The sequence below is a fragment of the Myodes glareolus genome, chromosome 10, assembly GCF_982192425.1.
Source record: "Myodes glareolus chromosome 10, mMyoGla1.1, whole genome shotgun sequence".
Taxonomy (NCBI): Eukaryota; Metazoa; Chordata; class Mammalia; order Rodentia; family Cricetidae; genus Myodes; species Myodes glareolus.
The window spans coordinates 30,223,976-30,245,063 of record NC_142035.1 but is presented as its reverse complement, the minus strand read 5'-3'; the positions used below and the strand labels follow the sequence as shown (position 1 = coordinate 30,245,063).

General features: G+C 49.0%; 2 protein-coding genes across 2 annotated transcripts; one reads left to right on the top strand and one right to left on the bottom strand.

Moving 5' to 3' along the window:
- The first annotated feature begins 3,171 nt into the window (after positions 1–3,171).
- Positions 3,172–9,337, top strand: Sstr4 (somatostatin receptor 4). Its single transcript, XM_048455541.3, has one exon. The coding sequence runs from the start codon at positions 3,806–3,808 to the stop codon at positions 4,958–4,960; it is 1,155 nt and encodes a 384-aa protein (XP_048311498.3). The 5' UTR covers positions 3,172–3,805; the 3' UTR covers positions 4,961–9,337.
- Positions 9,338–12,228: 2,891 nt separating this feature from the next.
- On the bottom strand, positions 12,229–15,957 carry Thbd (thrombomodulin). Its single transcript, XM_048455542.3, has one exon. It carries the CDS (start codon positions 15,646–15,648, stop codon positions 13,915–13,917), a length of 1,734 nt encoding a protein of 577 aa, XP_048311499.3. The 5' UTR covers positions 15,649–15,957; the 3' UTR covers positions 12,229–13,914.
- Between the last annotated feature and the right edge of the window lie 5,131 nt (positions 15,958–21,088).

The window sequence follows — 21,088 nt, the reverse complement described above, 5'->3', positions numbered from 1 at the left end:
GGTTTTTACTCATCAGGGAGTGACAGAAGCAGCTCTCAAGAGCCCGTGAAGCCTTACTGGGCACTGTTATCTGAAAAGGGAGCCTTAGAGCATCCCTGGGCTGTGACATGAGGACTCTCCACTCCTCAGTTCTTCCTACTCCAGAGCCACATTCAAAAGAAGGGGAGGGAAGGTGATGTCTCTCTAACAAGGAACTCGGTAGGGAGTGCTATCCTCTTTCCCCATCTAATCCTGGATGCCTGGATACTTGGAGCATCCTAAACACCACTGCGGCCTGAGGTAGCCTTTCCTTCTCCTGAAAGCCACCCCCTCCTGCTCCTTAGCATGAATATTCCCCTAGGCCTCCTCTCCAATAGGTCACTCCCCCTTCCAGGTACTCAGCCAATGTGGTGGAGGCTCTATCATGAACCATGTTTTTTTCAAAAACTGTTTACCTGGGATAATTGTCATAATAACAAAAAGCTTAGCAACATGGTGTCTAGTGTGCTGAACTACCAAATACTAGTGAAGTAATGGTATGAATTCATAGAGTTCCTCAGTGCCAGACACTTTTCTTGTTGTAATTGTTATATTTTTATGTTGTTTCTCGTGTGGTATATGGCCTCAGGTACTCAGCTGGTCTTGAAATCACTATGCAGTGCAGGTTGGCCTTGAACCCTTGATCCTCCTGTCTCTACCTTCCAAACACTGGGATTACACATATGCGCCACCATGCCCACAATGTCAGACACTTCTAACAGTTTCAGTGTGTCAACCTGCTTGGACCACACAGCAGCACTTGGAGAGAGGGCTAGGATGATTCCCATTTAAGTAGGAGGGTAACATGCTCAGGCAGTCAATGACCTGCCCAAGATGATTCACTGGTGCACAGTGAAGCCAGGACTCAGAGTAATATAATGACATATATGTTCTAGAAATACTCAGAATTTAAACAGGCTTCACCTCTCACCCAGAACTATCAGCAGAATCAGTACTTCAATCTTGAGATCTGTTTTTGGAATTAAGGAACAAAGGCCATACCAGACCTCATATTTCTTGCCACCAAATGACCGCCATAGCAAGTTACGCTGGGAAAGATTTATTTTTAATTGATTTGAGGAATTTCAGTCCACAGTTCTTGTTCCATTGATTCTGTGTGGAGGCAGAATGCCATGGCAGCTGGTTAGGGCTACTCATTCCATAACAGACAGAAAGCAAAGGGAACAGGAAAAGACAGAAATCCAGTTATGACCGTCAAAGACCCACCCAGCACTAGCTGGGCTAGAGAGATGGCCCACTGGTTAAGAACATTGGCTGCTCTTCCAGAGGACCTTTATTCTTAGCACCCACATGGCAGCTCACAACCACTTGAGACTCCAGTTCCCAGGGATCTGGCACTCTCTTCTGGCTTTTGGAAGGCACCAGGCATGCGTGTGATGCAGACATGTGCAACCAAACACTTATAAGCATGAAACAATGAAATTTTAAAAAATTAAAGGCATGCTCACAGGGACCTATTTCCTTAAACTAGGTTCTGCCTCCCAAAGTTTCTCCTATCTACAAAGTAGTGCCACCACCAAGGGGACACAATCTGTAGGGGATATTTCACACTCAAACCACAAGAGAGTCATGTTTCCCAACTTCCTGTTTCATATCCACAGGATATTTGACCACAGATACAGTGTTGTACTGTGAGCGGGGCCTCTTGGCATCAAGTAAACTTCATTTCAGGGGAGTAACTGTTAAAAGCCAAGATGGTCCCTCCCATCACTGAACTTCACTCTTGCTCCATGTTCAGAGCCTGAGGCATGGGGTAAAGGGGTAGGAAGTGCCAGGAGAGAACCCTTGGAGAAGAATTGAAAAGATTCCAAAAGTTCACTGGAGGACAACAGGAAAGACTTATCCAGGAACAGAGGGTGTTGAATGTTCAATGGGTGAGAGGACAGCAGAGGAGGGGAGTCCAGGTTGGTGGGACAGTCATCCAACCTCCATGACAGGGAACAGAAGTGATCTGCAGAAGGGCTATTTGGAAGTCTCTCCGGAGTCCAGAGTTACAGAGAGAGCACAGCAGCTCCTTCCCCTAAATTTGCTCCACTGCTTTGCTTTCTGAGGGTGCAGGTCCCACCGCTTCCTCCCATGGAGACAATGGGACCAAAGGAAAAGAAAGACGCCTTTAAGAAGTGGTCACAAAAGGGGTGAAGGACTGTGTGGTCTCATATCAGTCCGTTCGGGTGAGCAAAGCCAGAGACAAATTTGGAGGCCAGCCCTTCTCTTGCCCAGTACTAACCACATCTGTGCCACTAGCCCAAGCCTAAATGGATCACGGTAACAGTCTCCAACCCTCCCACTAAGAACCACTGGTGGCCAGTGGTCCTGAAGCATTTAAAATAGCTCCATCTCCTGAACAACTGTCCCAGCCACATAACACAGGACCCGGGAGCTTCCCACTTCCCAGGCAGCTAGGGAGTTACTTTACATCCTGATCTGTAGTAGATAAGCTAAGTCATGCTCTTTAGGATCAGCCCTCCTCTGAGGCTCTGTAAGAACAGTTTATCCAGGACTGAAATGGAGGGCTACCTGCTGACAGTCTAACAGTGAGATTGCTCTAGAGTTTGGAGGCAGGGGAAAAGGAGGCTGGGAAGCCATCTTTCCTGACCACCCTCCTCTCTAGGGACATTGTGACCGGTAATGCGGCAGACCTGAATGGATCAGTGCTAAAGGGTAGTCATCAGGCCTCTGCTCTCTAAGCACCCGAGAGACAGAAGTTACTTTCTTTTCCTAAAAATAGATACATTTTACTTATTTGTTTATTTGTTTGTTTGTTTGTTTATGGGAGGCAGGTTCATGCATGCCACAAGGGGAAGTGAAAGTGAAATTTCTCTACTCATGGGTCTCAGGGATGGGATTACGGTCTTCAGAGTTGGGCACAAGGACTTTTATCCCCAAGTCATCTCACCTGCCCAAAAGTTAGTTTTCTTGGGGGGGGGGGGTATCTTTAGCTCTCCGTATACCTCTCCATTTTCTAAGGACTAATTCTGCACAGATTCAATTTAAAATGTTGGGGGGGGCAGTATCGTGATTGCCAGGGAGAGAGGGGAGGGAGAGATGAGAGAGAGAGAGAGAGAGAGAGAGAGAGAGAGAGAGAGAGAGAGAACCAAGATAAACATTAGCCCGTACACACAGCCGAGAGCCTCTGATGGGCCTGGAAATTACCAAGATGTCCACAGGGAGCTTCAGTTTCCTTCATCCCTAGAGTGAGTTTAAGGAGAATACAGGACTTCTTTGAAAATTGAAGGGCCAGGGGAGGTAACTCGGGTGCTAGGATGATGTCCCTGCACGCTTGGACAATCTGAAACAACTCAGGATACTTGGGTATCCAGAAAACTGCTGGTAACTAACAGGTCGTGGTCGTGGAGAACCAAGATCCCAAGGGGAGAGGATCTGAATGGCTGAGAGGAGGGGTGTGATCTAGGGACACAGCAGAACCCAAATCACGTAGAGTTTTGGCGTGCGGGCAAAGCTGGCAGCATAGCAGGAGAGTGCGGGTAGGGGAAGCCTGCGTAGAGCCTAGAGCTCTGCTGGCAGAACAGACCGCACCTGAGGCCCGGCTCGTGGAGGGAGGGGCGTGCGAAGGACGAACAGAGCTCCCGCGGCCGGGGGGCGCGCGGCAGCGCGGGGATTGGAGGGCGCTCGCGGGCCCGGCGCGCTACTTAGGCGGAGCGGTGGAGCAGAGCTTGTGCGCGCGACCCCAGCCCGCTGCTTAGTCCTTGGCGCACCGCTCAGCTGCTCCACCGCGTTCCGGCGCCTGGGGTAAGTACCCCAAAGCATGAACGTGCCCTCAACACTGCCCCCCGGGGTCGAGGACATCACCTGGACCCCTGGGACCAACGCCAGCAGCGCTCCGGACGACGAAGGAGATGCGATGCGGTTCGACAGCACAGGGACAGCGGGCATGGTTACCATCCAGTGCATATATGCGCTCGTGTGCCTGGTGGGTATGGTGGGCAACGCCCTGGTCATCTTCGTGATCCTACGCTATGCCAAGATGAAGACAGCCACAAACATCTACCTGCTCAACCTGGCGGTCGCCGACGAACTCTTCATGCTGAGCGTGCCGTTCGTGGCGTCGGCGGCCGCCCTCCGCCACTGGCCCTTCGGGGCGGTGCTGTGCCGCGCAGTGCTAAGCGTGGACGGCCTAAACATGTTCACCAGTGTCTTCTGCCTCACCGTGCTCAGCGTGGACCGCTATGTGGCTGTAGTGCACCCTTTGCGCGCCGCCACCTACCGGCGGCCCAGCGTGGCCAAGCTAATCAACCTGGGAGTGTGGCTAGCATCCTTGTTGGTCACCCTGCCCATTGCAGTCTTCGCTGACACCAGGCCTGCTCGCGGGGGCGAGGCCGTGGCTTGCAACCTGCACTGGCCTCATCCAGCCTGGTCTGCAGTCTTCGTGATCTATACTTTTTTATTGGGCTTCCTACTCCCGGTTCTGGCCATTGGTCTATGTTATCTGCTTATTGTGGGGAAGATGCGTGCAGTGGCCTTGCGGGCTGGCTGGCAGCAACGGAGGCGCTCAGAGAAGAAGATTACGAGGCTCGTGTTGATGGTAGTGACCGTCTTTGTGTTGTGCTGGATGCCCTTCTATGTGGTGCAGCTTCTGAACCTGTTTGTCACCAGCCTCGATGCCACAGTCAACCATGTGTCCCTCATCCTCAGCTATGCTAACAGCTGTGCCAACCCTATTCTCTATGGCTTCCTCTCTGACAACTTCCGGCGCTCTTTCCAGCGGGTTCTGTGTCTGCGCTGCTGTCTCCTGGAAACGACTGGAGGTGCCGAGGAAGAGCCCCTGGACTATTACGCCACTGCTCTCAAAAGCAGAGGGGGTGCAGGATGCATATGCCCTCCCCTGCCCTGCCAGCAGGAGCCCTTGCAAACAGAACCTGGCTGCAAGCAAGTCCCTTTCACCAAGACTACTACTTTCTGAAGACCCTTCGCACCCTCCCTCAGCTCACCTGCAAGCTGGTCGTGGCCTCCCTCTCAGCCCAGCAACTTTAAGAACAACTCCTGTTTTCACTAAGCCAGCCCTTTGCAGCAGGCTGTGGTGGCCCCAGGAGCCTCAGGACTCCTGCTAGCCTCTCTCCTAGGACTGGCTTTAAGGACTCTTGCATGGGGGTAGGACTCCTCTGGGAATTGAGTTAGAGTACCAGCCATTCCTGAACCACTGGCATTTTTTTCAGGGGTGAGAAACAGGAGGTAGCCAGAAAGGAATGTCTACCCTTGCATGGTTTGTGACAGTGACTGCTTGGAAGAGCCCTGGAGGGTGAGGTAGGCAGAGCCCCTTCCCCTTGCAGGCTCTTCATCTTATGGGAGAAGGGGAGTGCACATGGCGAGGCAGGAGATGATAAGACACCTTCAGGAGCTTTCCCTCTGCATCTGTTTGAGACTCTTGTTGCTAAGTGAGAGGTCTGTGCAACAGCTGAGTGTTCTTGCTTTGTCACCCAACAAGTGTCTCCCGGTTGTCAGGAGGCCAGTAGCAGACTTCCTGTGAATGCGAAGAGTTTATAGAAATATGATGTGGGGGTTGTTGCAATGCGTAAAACTTCTGGTCAGGAATTAAAAGGCAGAAAGGATAAAAATCTCATCTGCTGCGACTTTTTTCCACCTCCTTCCCTGGCTACAGGAATAGGAAGCCTCATTAAAACCCAAGTTATGCTGGGGGGTGGGGGTGGGGTGTCAGGAAAAGACCAGAGAACTAGGGTGGAGGGGAAACAGACTGTGTTTTGACACCAGATGCTGACCACAGTGAAAGGCCTCATCCCTATGAGCCTGGTAAGTTAACCACAGCTCCAGTGATCTGAGAAAGATTCACAGCCTATGAGAGCTTCACTTCTGCTCCAGGAATGGGAGAAGCCAGGCAGATGTTGCAGCTAAGTGAGGAGCGGTTGATTGCAGCCCAGATCTGTACAGCAGAAGATTCTGCTCAGTTCCACTGACCTGGTGCTGGTGGTACTTGAATAATAAGTCAAGAGGTGCAGGAGGAAGACCAGGGTAGTCAGCTGGGCAGTTTCTACAGCTGCCTGGCAGAGAAGGGTGGTCTTTAAAAGGAAAACACCTATTATCCTGGAAAAGATATCTCTGTGTGTTCTAGGGCAGTCAGCATGAGTTCTAACTTTTGGGAAGCCCATTGGAATCCAGGCTGGCCCAAGAGGCAGGGTAAGGCCTAAGGAAATGCCTTGCCACCATGGGGGTTACAAGTGCATCTCTGAGAGCCTGGGAGAAACAAGAGGTGACCTTTTCTGGGCTGCTTGCCCAGAGCCATGACTTGTGTGACAGTAGCGGTGCCTGGTATGTGGGAAATGGACAAGAGAGCTGAATTCTGGTTCCATTCTGGTTCCAGGCACAAATGTCTTAGAACCCCAGTGGCACACCCAGGCCAGGTCTTCAGAATTCTCTCATCTGGAAATGGCAACAGGTCCTTGTAGTGTGGAGGCTCTTTTGTTGATGCTGTGTTTCCGTTGTGTTGCCATTGTTGCTGTTTGTTCTGTTGCTGCTGTTTGAGACAAGCTTTCACATAACGTAACATCAGCTACCCATGAATTCACTACCTGGTAGCTAAGTACGACCTTGACCTTCTGATCCTCTTACATCTACATCCTGAGTGTTGGGAGTACAGTGTGCAACCCCATGTCCCTTTTACATACAGTGTTAGGGATAGAACTCAGAGCCTCATGCTGGGTAGGCAGGTGCTCCACCACTGAGCTTCATTCTCAGCTGCACATGGTGACTCTTACAGGGCTAACTTTATCTTTTGGGCTAGAAATTCCAGCTTCTTCACTAACAATAGATAGAAGCCTATGTTAAGTGTTTGGATATTAACTGTAGGATTCTTCTCCAAATGCAGTTAGCTAGATGGCCTAGGAATGACAATGTTGATCATGGGTGTATCCAAGGGTTGTGTAGGTCTATGTGGAAGTCAACAGGATCTGCTAGTCAGGTGAGCTTCCCTTACCTGTAGAAGAACTGCCTCGTCAGACCTCTTCCATACCCAAGGCCACGGCTGTGGATTGGAAATCTCTAAATAGTGCACCGACCCCTTTGGTTCCTCTAGCATGGATACACACATATTTACACACATGCACATACCATTCGTAAATGGTCATTACTTCCCGCAGTCACCTGGGCATCCAGAACAAGTCAGTCAGTCTGTGGGTCTTGGGTAAGTAACAGCAACTTCTTGTAAGGTGTTAAATGAAATTGTTTCTTTCTCTGTCCCTGACACCTGGCAGTGGGGACACCTGATAAATATGCTTGAACATCACTGCAAGGATCACCTAGTGGGAAATTTTGACTGTAGCAAAATTTGCCTAGTTTGAGTGGGTCTGGAGTTCCTTTTTCAGCCTTCTAAAGACCCACACGAGCCCTAAGACATGCTTGTTTGCCTGGAAAAAGACTAATTCCATTTTTTTTTTAATGTAAGCTTTAGCAGGAATTAATGGTGGCTGAGGGCCAATACCTTCAAGCTGGAAAGTTGCCAACGATAACAGAAAGAAAGCATCAACTTTAGCTAGCTCATGAGCAGGACTTCCTGCTCTCCAGCCTGCTTCTTACTCTTCATATATGTACAAAAGAAAGATTTGCATTCTAAGCTCTTGTGTTTTGTCTGTGCTACCGCAGAATCTAGACATTAATCCCAGCCAATCTGGACCTCGTAACACTTGCCTGGTAGATTGTAAGTGGCGACTCACTCCCATTTCTCACACTCTTATCCTGAATGACAGTACAGTCTCAAATCCTGTGAGCACAGATGTCAGAATTCTGAGTCTGTGTTTGCTGAAACAACTCTGCTGTGTTAGTCAGCACCACACCCCAAAACTCGGCTCTGTGGGTCCATGTGCAGGGAGATGTCTTCAGTGACAGTGTGCTGAGGGTGTCTCTCGGTGATGCAAGCAGCTTCCAGGCAACATGGTGAGTCAGCATGGTGTGGAACTTGGAAATGATTGGCAAAGATGGGCATTAGCCAAATAACAATATAAAGTATAATTGAATTCTAAGCTAAAATAAGAATCATGCTATGGCTGGAGATGCATCTTAATGGTAGACTGTTTGCTTAGCATGTGCAAGGCTCTCTGGCTTTCATTTCCAGCAACACTCACACACACACACACACACACACACACACACACACACACACACACACACAAACTATTCAAAGAAGGAATTTGGCCCCCATGAGCTAAAACAATAGAGTCAGCCCTTCTCTTGTAGCAGGTATTCCTGGGCCAGTGAGGAGGAGGGATTAGGGTGGTGTGGAGGCTTCTCTGTGTGCTATTATTCAAATTAGACTTTCTTTAGTCATTTTGTGCAGGCAGTGATCTCTCTTCTGCTCTTCTGATGAAAACATCATTTGCCGAAGGTAAAATTCACCCTTCCCAGCTGTGCTGTTCTGTGATTGCTGATGCACAGTTACAGTTTCAAAGTTGACACGGCAATCAAGAGAGACACAGATCCCATCCTCACTGCTCTCTTGGTGATCTGTAGCCTACCAAGGAGAACCACAGGGAAGACAAGAAGCATGCAAAATTACAGTGAGGCTCTCCCTACGTCTTGGGTGCTGCCCCCATTATGCCAGCCCTGGGTCCCTCCTATGACCAGGGAGAACTCAGCCCAGAGACCAGGGCAGCTGCAGCCTGCCCTTTATCCCTAAACCTGGAAGGAGTGTTGTGAATTTCAGAAAGCTTTTGCAGAAACAGGGACGTTGACTACACACGTTCCTGGGCAAAGTTGCTGATTCCCTCTGGACCTTGTAACCTTTGGAACACTAGAGGAGGAATGTGGTTCCTTCCAGGCCAGGAACCCATGCTCCCCTCCTGGAAGAACAGTAAGGGTATTGTGGCAGCCTGGAGAAAAGCATAGTCTCACTCTAGCCCATCTGACCAGGCTTCAGTTTCTCTTGCTGCTAATGCTGGATTGCTGCAGAACCACCTTTACCGAGGAGAGTGAAAACCCAGATGTCAGTCAAACATCTGCAAAGAATCTTGGATGTTTGTGTTTGCAGCTTATACCTGTGTACCAGCATTTTCAACTTGTAGCAAGAGAGTAGGGCAGAGACTGGGGTCCAATTAGCATGTGAAAGAGGCTAGAGGGATGAATGGGGAGACTAGCAACCCCTTCCCACCAAAGCTGAGGTGTAACAAACAGAGCCTGTGCAATACACAAAGGAGGGGTGGATTCTATTAGGTCCCTTCCAATCTGTGAGACAGGACATGGGTACCTTTGAGCTACTGACCTTTCTCCCAGCCCTGGCCCACTTCCTCCCCTGGAAGTGCTTTCTTCCTTAATAAACTTGTTCTGCTTCTACCACTGTCTGTGTGTCCTTGTCAAGTTTCTCATTCTGAGCCACAAGAACCTGAACGTCCCAGTGGGTGCTCAGTGGGTTCCTGTGTCTTCTCATAACATCAACAAATGTCTTAAAGTGGAAAGCCAGGGGCTACTGTTATGAGATTTATAGTGCCTAGGTCTATGGAAGGTGAGAGAGACCTTGTTCTAAAGGTAACTAAACCCAAGCAGAGCAACAGAGGAAGATGAATGAGGGTTGCCACTGCAAAGTTGCTCTCTCTCTCTCTCTCTCTCTCTCTCTCTCTCTCTCTCTCTCTCAACCCAAACAAGCTCACCCTGTTTCATCAGTCAAGTGGTTTTGCAACTAAGGCCTGAGAGACAGATGCTAAGGTCATCCTGGTGCGATGAGACCTCTGAAGGAGGTGCAGACTAACGGTTCTGCCACCACCTTGTAACTTCCTCTCACAGCAGATTACTTTCTGGCAGAGGTTTAAAGGCAGACACCCCCAGCCTGTAGTTTGAGTGATACAACTCTCACAAGCATAGCTTTGAATGCTGGTGCTTTCCTCTGGATCCCTGAAGCCCTCTGTCCCGACCCCTTTTCAAGTAGGTATGACTTGAGGGAACACCTTCCATGGGCTCTTTTCTGTTTTGCAATCACACTTTCAAAACAGGCTGAAAAGGAGTCTGATTCTGTTAGAATATGATGTTAAAACAATATTTAGTTTTTCATGAGTGGGGAAATCAATTGTTTGCTTATGTCTGAACCTGCTGACCAAGAGAAAAAGGAGGAAGAACCCACTTGAGGCAAAAAAGATAGTGCTGAGCCAGGCATTCATTCTAGAAAAGAAAAAATTAAAAAAAAAGCAAATCTGATGTGACTGGTGTCATTCTCTGAACTTCAGGCAAAGGCCAGGAGCTGCTGCTGGGTACCACCTTCTCAGAGCCTAATCACCATGCTGTGCTTTGTCTTCTTTGTAAACCCCGTTTTCCTGATATTGCAGTATCACAACGGGTGGGCCCGAGAACAGAAGTAGCCTTCGAGATCCTGGCCTTGTCCACAGCACAGCATTGCTCTCAGTGTCACCTACATAGGAGGCCAGAACCACCTAGACTGGAGGCAGTTCCTCCTTCAGTCATCCGAGAGCACTTCCTCTCTGCCCTGTGATGTCACAACAGTGGCAGAAGTCTCTGTACCCCTCCGCGTTGATGAGATTTAGAAGTAGGAAGTAAGCTAGAGCTCTTGAAGCGTGGATTTCCCAGCTACTATAGAGTCACTTCGCCTTGCAAGCAGGTCCTTCCTTAAACTGTAACCAAGGCCCCAATTCGCCTCCTCAGTTCCTCCAAGATTGATAGGCAATGCAGCAATATATCCTTAAAGGTCATTCTTGCACTGTCCTGCATTTGCCTCCACGGTGTTCCCCATTCCAGTGTAACCTTTCCTTTATTCATGTAAGCATCTATTAGCCCAAGGGCTCACGGTCTTGTAGCTATTAAGCATGTACTATGGGCCAGAAACTGCTTGCTCATCTTTTTACTTCTCATGCAACCATATTGAGGTAGCACTTCTGGCTCTCATTTTCAAACTTTGGAGGGTGCCGATGAGATCAAGTAAGCTCAAATATCCAGCTAGTGTGAGATCAAGGCGTCTGTGATAGTCCCATCCTGTATTAGCTCTGTTGACTGCTTACAGGACAAACTGCCCATCTCTCTCTCTTTTTTTTAAAGAGTCTAGAAGTTTCTATTCTCTTTCTGAACAATTTCCAAGCAGAGCAAGTTCCTGATTAAAAAATAAAAAAAAAACACCTCCGAGTGCCCTGCAACACTAAGGCTCTTTCTGTTCCTCTGGACTCCCAGCATCATTCAGCTGCACCTGTCTGATCTCACCTCCATTCTCACAGATCACTGCGCTGCATGATGAACACTCCACCTGTGGGGTCACAGTAAAGGGCTCTGTTGCTCAAGTGTGAAGACCTGAGTGAAGAGTCCCCCAAACCGACATAAAAATCTGACATGGTGGTATTCACCTACAACCCAGCCCTGGAGAGCAATGGAGATCCTGAGGGAGTCATCTGCCTGAAGTCAGTGAGGTCCAGGTTCAATGACAGGTCCTGTCTCAATAAAAATGAGTAAATAAAATACAGGCAATTTATGAAGGCACCCTGATGTTGACTTCTGACCTGTACAAGTGCCTTCAGGGGTGAATACATATGCGTGCAGCCATACCCCCAACACACACACACACACACACACACACACACACACACACACACACACACACACACACACTGCCTTCCCACAGTAACAGAACAGGTCAACACCAAGAATCTCTGCCCTACCTGGATGTCAAAAATTATCTGAATGTCTTACTTATCTGTTTTTTTCTCTCGTCTTTGCCTCATGGAAAATTTTCCTATTCCAGCATGTGAAATTCAGATAGTTACACCTTTCCACCAAAAGGGTCCTAGAGATCAGTGTCACAAAGACAACCTGTTGTTACCAACAGTGACAAAAATCGTTTCATACCAGAAGAAATGACCTTGGCAATCAGAAGCCATATGTGAATTCGCACCATAGCTCCCTCATGATACGCAGAAAAATACTCAGCTGGGAAGCTAAAGATGCCTCAGATCCTAGAGTGTCTAGAACACAGACGTGAGACATCCTGTGTAAAGTTGTTGCGGCTACACAAATAAAAAAATGAATATCCGCCTTACAGAGATAACATCAACTCCTTCTACATGGACAATAACTTTCTTTTGGACGATAAATCAGAGACTCTGCCATGAGCAGGTGACAGGGTGCCGTCCAGCCTCTTGTATACCTCCTGGAGTCTGCATTGTTTGTGTGCATAAAATAAGGCATAAAATGGGGGACCTGGGGGAGAGGAAGGAAGGACAAGAGACACCCAAAAGCTCATTGTAATCTGTTTATTTTGTACATGTGACGTCATAAGCAAAGGCTTTGCCTGTGTTCTAACTAATCTCCAATAAATAAATAACTATGTACAAATGTGCTGAGCTTACAAAAACAGTAAAGAAAACCCTTTCCTTACAAAAGATACACATATGATACATTTGTTCCTTACACTGACATATGCCTTTGTTCCTAGCTTAGTTAAATCAGAACTCTTCTGGACCCTGTGTGGCAATATCTAGAGGTGTGTACCTAGTCATATTTTTTTTAGCCAGAAAGCAAAGCTATGCAGTGAAAAAAATTCCTCAGTTTCTTGATAATAAATGGTCTAGCATGACCTGCTACTTATTATTAACTGACATTTAATGTTCTCCAGAAAGTTGGAAACCGTTGTTAAAATGCAGCTTCTTGTAAATGGGGGGTGGGGTTGGGGTGTTTAGGATTTTGCAATTCTAGCCAGATCCCTAGGGAGGTCCCAATCCTTGTGCACAGGCTACTAAAGAAGGTCCCTCTTTAGTAGAAGATATTGTCCAAGGGCCTCATTAAGACAAGGCCCTATCTAGGCACCCTCCAGGCTGCATTCCCAAGCTCTCTTGTCTCCCTAAGCAGCCACTGCTTTTATTTGGGACCTTAAGTGGCAAGAGCAGTTGAGAGACAAGTAGGCACAAAGCATATAACTCAAAATTTTGCTGGAAGATGCTTCCGTCTGTCAGTCTCAGATATGTCTAGCCTAAGGACCACATACATCCCAGGATAGCTATGAATGTGGCCCAATATATGAGAAGATGGCAATGACCTATTGCAACATCAAAACGTTGGACCAAGACTCGTCTGAACATTTTCGACACTGTCAAAAATTAGTAACACTATAGAAACTGTGTAAAAAACTTAAACCATAATTACCTTTTCTCATTCTAAATCAAAACAACAGCAACAATAAAAAAACAAGCTCACCGTTTCAACAACAAAGATGAAATTTAAAAGAAAAAAACCTCCTTGAGTTCAATTTCTGTGACATTTGAGCATACTAACTAGTGTTTAGCTATAGCATTTTAACTTTCATTAAAATTATTTTGCTCTGGAAACCTAAATTTTCCGATTAAATTTCCAAAGCCAGTGGGGGAAAAACTTCCTGCTTTTAGTGTTTCTTTTCTGTTTCACACAAGAATTTTGTCTGTAAAGAAGGATAAAAGTAAAGTAAGATCAGGTTTGGGGAAGGAGAAAAGTGGAAAAGGGAAAGTGTGAAGGGGAGGGGAAGGGATGAAGGAACAGAAAGTCCGGAGGGTTACAGGCAGGGAAAAGCTGAAGGGAAAAAAATGCTTAAAAAAATAAATATCTGGGTGATCTCCAGCCGGTGGGGTCAAAGTTTGCCTAAAGGCTTAAGATTAGCAGCGCCCACACATCCTGCACCCTAAGGTGAGGGCTGGGGCACTCTGCAGTCTGATCGCCACTGTGTGCTTGCCACCTCCGCCCAGTTGTTCAGGATCAACTTGGAAGAAGCTGGGCTCTCCTGCTTCAAGTCCTCGCCACCTCTGCTTCTCAGGAGGATGGGGCAGGGTCTTCTCAGGTTTTCATGTCAGCCAGGATGCTTTTAAGTTGCCAGAGAGCACAGCTAAGAGGCCTGAGAGAGAAGAGGTACTGAACCAAGAAAGAATAAGGCAACCTGGGTCTCTGGGGCGAAGTCCCTCAGAACTTCTGCAGCGTCCGATCAGTCCTCACATGCTGCAGTACAACCTCCTTGGCTGGTGATGCGCACTTGTATTCCAGCTCTGCACGCCCAGCTCCCTGCTTCTTGCGCAGGTGGCAGAGAAGCGCCAAAAGCGCCACCACCAGGGATAAGCTGGCGATGGAGATGCCAATGAGCACGCCAGAATGCACTGGCTTTGTGGACGGCGGACCTGTTGGAGAACCTGGTGTCGGACTGACCGGGAGTTCCCCAGAGCCGCCATCCTCTAATTCAATAGCAGGCTTGGGGGGGTCACAGTCCTTGCTAACCTGACCAGCAAGGGCCGTGTCAGGCCCACAGATGCACTCATAGGAGCCGGGAAGATTTCGACACTCGCTGTGGAAGCATTCGCCTTGACTGCACTCGTCAATGTCCACGCATATGTAGCCTTCGTCCAGGATGAAACCTTCAGGGCAAAGGCAATACTCAGGGGTGTTAGGGTCACAGTCTGCCGGACATGAACTAGCATTGCAGAACATTTCGCACCTGTGCGGGTCCTCAGGTTTGGGTGCGAAGCCCTCAGCACAGATACAAATGTAGTCGGTGGCGTTCACTGGCTGGCACTGATATTCGCAGTCAGATCCGTAGCACGGATCCAAGGGCTCCACGCACTCTCCATCCACCAACTCATAGCCATCAGAGCAGCGACATTCAAAGCCGCCCTTGGTGTTGACACAGACCTGCGGGCATGGATTGGGCTCCTGCGCACAGTCATCTACATCCTCGCACTTTTGTTGGTCGGCTGCCAACTTGTAGCCGGTCTCGCACATACAGGTGTAGTTGTCTGGATTGTTGGGGTCGTGCTTGACGCAAAAATGCTCACAGACTTCATCGCACGGTTTCGCCACGGGTTTTATGCATGAACGACCATCAGCCTGCAGGTTGGTGTCCATGGGGCAGTGGCATCTGGACTCTCCCATGCTCTGGTTGCACAAGTACTCGCAGCCACCATTCTCCACGTTGCAGTTCCAGGCTCCTGTTGCTTCCCGAGACCAGTGTCCTTCCGAAGTTCCAGGCTGGGCCTTACATACCAGCTCCAAGCCGAGGGGCTTCACCTCAACGGAGCTGCCTACCGGCAGAGTCTGAAAGTCCGCACCACGGACCCCGAACGGGGTGTTGTAGGTGCTAGAAATGTGGGCAGCCTCGAGATCTTGGGGATCCACCGCCAGAGGCCTGCAGGACGTTGTAAAGTGGAACTCGCAGAGGAAGCTGTCGGCCTCGGTTTCGCACAGCTGCTCCTCCCAGGCCGGCTCTCCGGGTGCAGCATCTGTTGCGGTTGAGACCCTGACGCATAGCGGGCCACAGAGTGGAGCTGCCTGGTCACTGGGCTGTGCCCACCTGCTGTAACTGGTTCGGTTGTCTCCAGTAACCCATTGGAAACCGCGCAGAGGCTCGAGATGCCCCGGGTCGCCGCAGCCCTGTGGAAGCTTTAATCCGATCCATGGGCGTGAGTTCATACCACTGTTGTCGCTCAGCAAAAGCGAGATGACATCGGCAGCCACTGAGGAGCGTACTGTCATTAGATGTCCTTGCAGGCTCTCACAGGCACGGCTGGCAGCGAGGAAGTTCAAGCGGCCCTGGAAAAGCGCGAAGCACTCGTGTTCCACGCACTGACTGCCCCTGGACAGAAAGGCTAGTGCGGAGATCCCCAGGCCAGCTGGAGCCAGCACACCCAGAAGGAGAACCCCAAGCATGCTGTCCAGGGGTTCGCGTGTAGGCTCCGGGGAAAACTCTATCCCTGAGACGGCGCGGGCTCCCAGCGCCAGTAGGGGGCTTTCGGACGCTTTGGGCGACAGCAGCTAGCCTCTATCGCAGCCTAGACGTTTCCAGCCTAGGCTCCTAGTCCCAGCGAGTCAGCCTCTGACATGCCACTCCGCTGCGGCTCCAGTTTATAAACGCGCAGCCCTCCCTCTCTGGACGTTCGGGAAAAGGAAGGAAGTGCTTGGTGGGAAGGGCTGATGCTGCATTCTCGGATTACTGGGTTCTCCGGACGCCTTGCGCCCGCCCTCCAGCCTGGGATCACCTCTGCGTGATGAGTAAAACTCGGCCAGGACGCACGGAGGTCCCCAGGCGGGGCCGCAGGCGCAACCAAAAAACAGAACCAAGTCAGCAAGGCGACAGTCCCCGCCCCAGACACTCCGAAGTAGCCTGCGGGGTACACACACACACACACACACACACACACAACCCACACACACACACGCTTCCTCATAGATGCTACCAGACTTTGAAGAATGGTCTCGGTGGGGCTTTAGTAAGAAGAAACTGAGAATCTGGTAGAGGGTGTGTCTGAAACCTGCAGGGCATTGGGAGGGATTAGCAAACACCCACAGGATGACAGAATTGATCCCTCAACTAGACAGACCCAAGACCAGGGGCCAGGAAACCTGGTTGCGGCGACAAACGACAGACTAAGTCCCAGAGGACCTTATACAGGGTTAGGGAAACAACTCCAGTCTAAGAAGACTGGCCTAATAACCCCAGACCCTCCGCACCTCCACTGGGCTCTGACGACTGGCCGGTGATCGCCAGTTCCAAGACCTGATCTGGTTGTCCAAGAAAGTCGCTGGGCTTAGAGATCTTGGCCTTCCCCCACCCACCCCCAGTACTATTCCTGCAAAGCCCAGTGGGGAGAAGTGTGAAGTGTGTTGCTTTTCTTTGTTCTGGTGTTTTGTTTTGTTTTGTTTTGTTTTGCTTATTCCAAGCCCATCCGGCACCCTCAACCAAATTGACTAGGAGCTGCCGCAAGGAGGCGGTGTGAGCTACAGAGGAGCCCATCTGGTTTCTCTAGAGGTGTTGATTTCCTGGAGAGGCTCAAAAGATAGAGGTGCCTACACATTCCATTTGCTCACAAAAGGCTTTTCAATAGGAGGGGTCCCGTGGGCAAGATGCCCAGCCTCTAGGAGGGGCAGATGGGAGCCTGTCACTTAGAACTTTTATCTGCTTAAGCACTCACCAAGAATGTCGAGGGCTGGGTCCAAAGTCTACACACACACACACACACACACACACACACACACACACACACGCATGTACACACACCCGTACCTTCTACATCCATCACTTCCACCCCACTGCCAGGAGGCGGTGCTGTTGAACTCTAGACTAATCCAAGAACAAAGCAGCAGTCCATCAACTGCTAACTAAGAAGAGTGTGGGTTGCTGGGGCCTAGTCTGAGGCTAGGAAGTCCGACTGCGGGAAGTCCTGCTAAGTTCCCACTGCTTACATACAAATCTAACTTTGCTGTTCCAGTAGATCTCAGACTTTAGTCGGGAACAGAAGACTGCGCTGCCCTCACGTGGGGAAAAAAAAACGCGCACAGATGGGCGTGGGACTAACAGGGTGGGGTGAGAGCAGCAAGACTGTGAGAAGAAGCAGGTGGGACATCCTCCATCTGCTTGCCCATGTGAAACTCTGTCAAGCCAGAGCTGAGACCTACGGAGTCTGACTTTTCTTCAAAGCTTACCCAACGTTCAATCAAGAAAACTCCAGAGCTGCAAATGGATGATGCCAAGCCTTTAAGCTCTGGGAATGAGTACAGCTACGTGGGTTCTTGGAAAAAGGAGGGAATGACCAGGGATTGAATAATGACGATGGCCTCTGGAGAAGGAGGCAACCTTCAGATGTGAGTTGGGACCTCCAGGGGCATTATCCTAAAGTAGAGACATTCTCTAGGGAGAAAACAGCAGGGAATTGGCCACCTGCACTGTCTGAAGAGGGTGAGCTGGGAACCTCGTTCAAGCACTCGTAATCCAATACTATGACAGCACAGCATTAAAGGGTGGCTCCCCTCCTGAGTGGGGACTTCTGGACATGCCAGCTGTCTTCATTACGGTTTCTTCTGCTGTGGTAAAACACTATGACCAAGTCCACAGTGACTTGGGGAGGAAACGGTTTATTTCTCCTTACAGCTTACAGTCTATCATCCAGGGGCATTAGGGCAGGAGCCTAAAGGCAGGAACTGATGTAGAGGCCATATTGGAATGCTGCTTACTGGCTTGTTCCTCATGGCTTGCTTAGTTTGCTTCTTACATCGCCCAGGACCACCAACACAGGATGGCAGTGCCCACAAGGGGATTGTCTCGCCCACATTAGTCATTTGTCAAGAAAGTGCACCATAGGCTCACCTACTGGCCAATCTAGTGGGGGGATTTTCTCAACGGAGGTTCCCTCTTCCCGTGACTCTAGCTTGTGAGAAGTTGGCACAGCACTAGCCGGCACACCAACCCTGAATAGGATCAAAAACTGGTTAGGGTCTTGGAGGAGTTTTAGCAGATTCACTGCCATCTCTGAGGAATGCTACATGGCTAAACTTTTCCTGGGGAGATGCGACACACATGTCTACTCACCATAGGTAGGGAACCCATGAGTAACCAAATTACAGATACCACCAAAGTCCAACTTGGTGAACCAATGTGTGTTATTGGGGTTAGTTGCAAGAATATGGGTGAGGAGTTGTTTGAAAGGGACTCAAAGGAGAACTGTGTCACCAACCCCACCTCAGAGTAACAAGCCACAAAACTGGGAACCTGGAGGACACTGCGCAGCCTGCAGACAGCTCAGCAGTTTGGAGAGTGTCCTTTCCAGGTGTTTCAGTTGTTCTAAACCTCTTCCAGACCGCTGGTTTGGTCTCAAAGTCTTCTTTGCAGGATGGCTCCACTCTTCTGAGCGAGATCTTGCTTGTTCCGTCAGGAAGGGACCTAGTAAATTTGGTCAGTTTCAGCGACTTCCTGGAGCTATTTTGAGTTGTTTGCTTCCGCTGCAGGATAGAATGTTTTAATCTCAGAGAAAACTGTTAACGACAGTGAAAAGGACTAATGCAAGATGTAACTCACTACTGCAAAGGATTGGGAGTTCTACATAGAGAACCCAGTGATGGAAAAGTTATCCAACTATATATAAAGAGGTGCTGGTCCTCCATCTTAGAAACAGTAGCAAGAGCAGCAACCTGTGGGAACAAAGCATCTACCCATGTGGGTACCAGCAGGTTCTACGACATCCTGCAGAGATATGCAGATGGATATGGCATTGATTTCTCCCACCCATCATCACTCTACCTTGGCCCTAAGTACATACTCCATTGTCTTCCAAGGCTTCCCGTCTGACATTGCAGTTTCCCCTTTCAGCCACTGCAGTGTTGAAAACTCTTCCTCAGGCTTTAAACTGCCTCCTGTTGAATTAAGGTTCCCAGGCCTCTGGTCTTGGTGGTCTAGCTTCCTATCTCTATTTTCTTGTCAACTCTGTGTCTGACACATCCACCTTCCCGGTCTGTTCCTCCCTCTGCCAACTCCAATTACACATCAACTAAGACATTTTACTGTTGAGAGAGTTCCCTCAAAGGCCATCTTGTCTCAAAAACTGACTCAAGAATCAGGTTTCAGTCTTTTCCCTTTCATATATCCCTGAGTCATTTGCACTCTTGACCCTTTCCCCATTTTCAGGGCTTCTTCAATGATGTTCAGTATGTGTGGTACTGCCCTGTTATGAGTAACTTCTCTCATCTTCTGACTGGGCCCACCAAAGTTACCACTTCATAAGATTCTTCTTGGAGTGACCATCTTATCTCTGAGCTTCTCATTCTCCCACCAGGAAACTGCAGAGCGACTATGCTTTAGGACAATGGTCTTGTGTCCTATAAAGATTTGTAAGTTGTATTGGTTTAATAAAATGCTGATTGGCCAGTAGCCAGGCAGGAAGTATAGGTGAGACAACCAGAATAGGAAAATTCTGGGGAGAGGAAAGGCTCATTCTGCAGTCATCACCCAGACACAGAGGAAGCATGATGAGAATGCCTCGCTGATAAAAGGCACCAAGCCATGTGGCTAACACGGATGAGAATTAATGTAAGATGTAAGAATTAGTTAATGAGAAGCCTGAGCTAATAGGCCAGCCAGTTTATAATTAATGTAGGCCTCTGTGTGTTTCTTTGGGACTGAACAACTACAGGACCGGGCAGAACAGAAATCTCTGTCAACAGGACTGTCCAAAAAAAAGCCTCCAACTCAGTTCTTTTGTGTGTCACCATTTGAGCCACCAAGCTTAAAGCCACCTTTCCACCTCTGTCTTGGGCTTCATCAATTGTCTTCTTGTCCCTCCACCATTCACAAGCAACAGTACTCCTGACATAACAATTAGTGTTGAAGCTATTGGGTTCCCGACACTGTTCCTGGCTTCTAATCTCTCCTCCTCCTCTGCTGCTACCCACGCCATTTGAATCCTCATCCTCCTCATTGCTACTCACCACAGACACAGAGAACCCCGAGTTCCTTTGTGCTCCCTTCCTCACTGAAGGTGCTCATCTCTGGGCCTCTATTCCAATGCCAGAAATAAGGGGTTTTCATTTAAGAATGCTGGGCTGAGATTTGGAGCCAGAATCTGCACTCCACTGCTTCACATGGCTTCAGTTTTCAATGTTCTTCTGGGCCCAGTGAATGTTAAAAGTCCTGGCAAGAGAAGCTTCTAATCAATGTCAGAGAAATGCTGCATCCATCTCTCTTTCAGTCTCCAACTCACATCTCTTCCTCTGCTAGGCCAATCTACCTCTCCATCTCTGTCTTCTGTGGACCTTCCCTTCTTAGTTCCTGGAAGTAAGCTGCCTCATCAACAAGAGTTTCTGAGTAACTATGGCAGAGCTGATCTCTCTGTGAACTTCCTACTTTTTGCTCCTTCCCAGCTCACTAAGTCACCGGTGAATCCACCTTTTGCTTCACTTACAGTCTGGCTTCCTGGGGTGAATCATGGTTCTTATACCTCTTTGTACCCCTGACATCTAATATCATGGTTTTGGCAGAGTCATTACCCAAGAGTGACCAAGCATCTGCACACCGAGCAGTGACGTGCATGTCTCTGTGTCCCTTGGTGTGATTTCTTCAAAGTAACCTGCAAAGCCAAGGATGGAGGACCTCAGAGCCTTCAGGGTAATTAAGGGCACAGGATTTAGAACTAACTTAGCTTGACTTGAGTCCTATCTCCACCATTTTTAATTTTTTTTTTAATTTTGAGATTTTAAAAGTAACCTCACATTTTTCTGACCTCTCTGTGGCCCAGTTTTCTCAACTGGGCAATGAAAATCCTAATAGTAAAAGCATTATGAGAACTAAATGGGTTATGTGTGTAAAGCATTGAGTGAAACT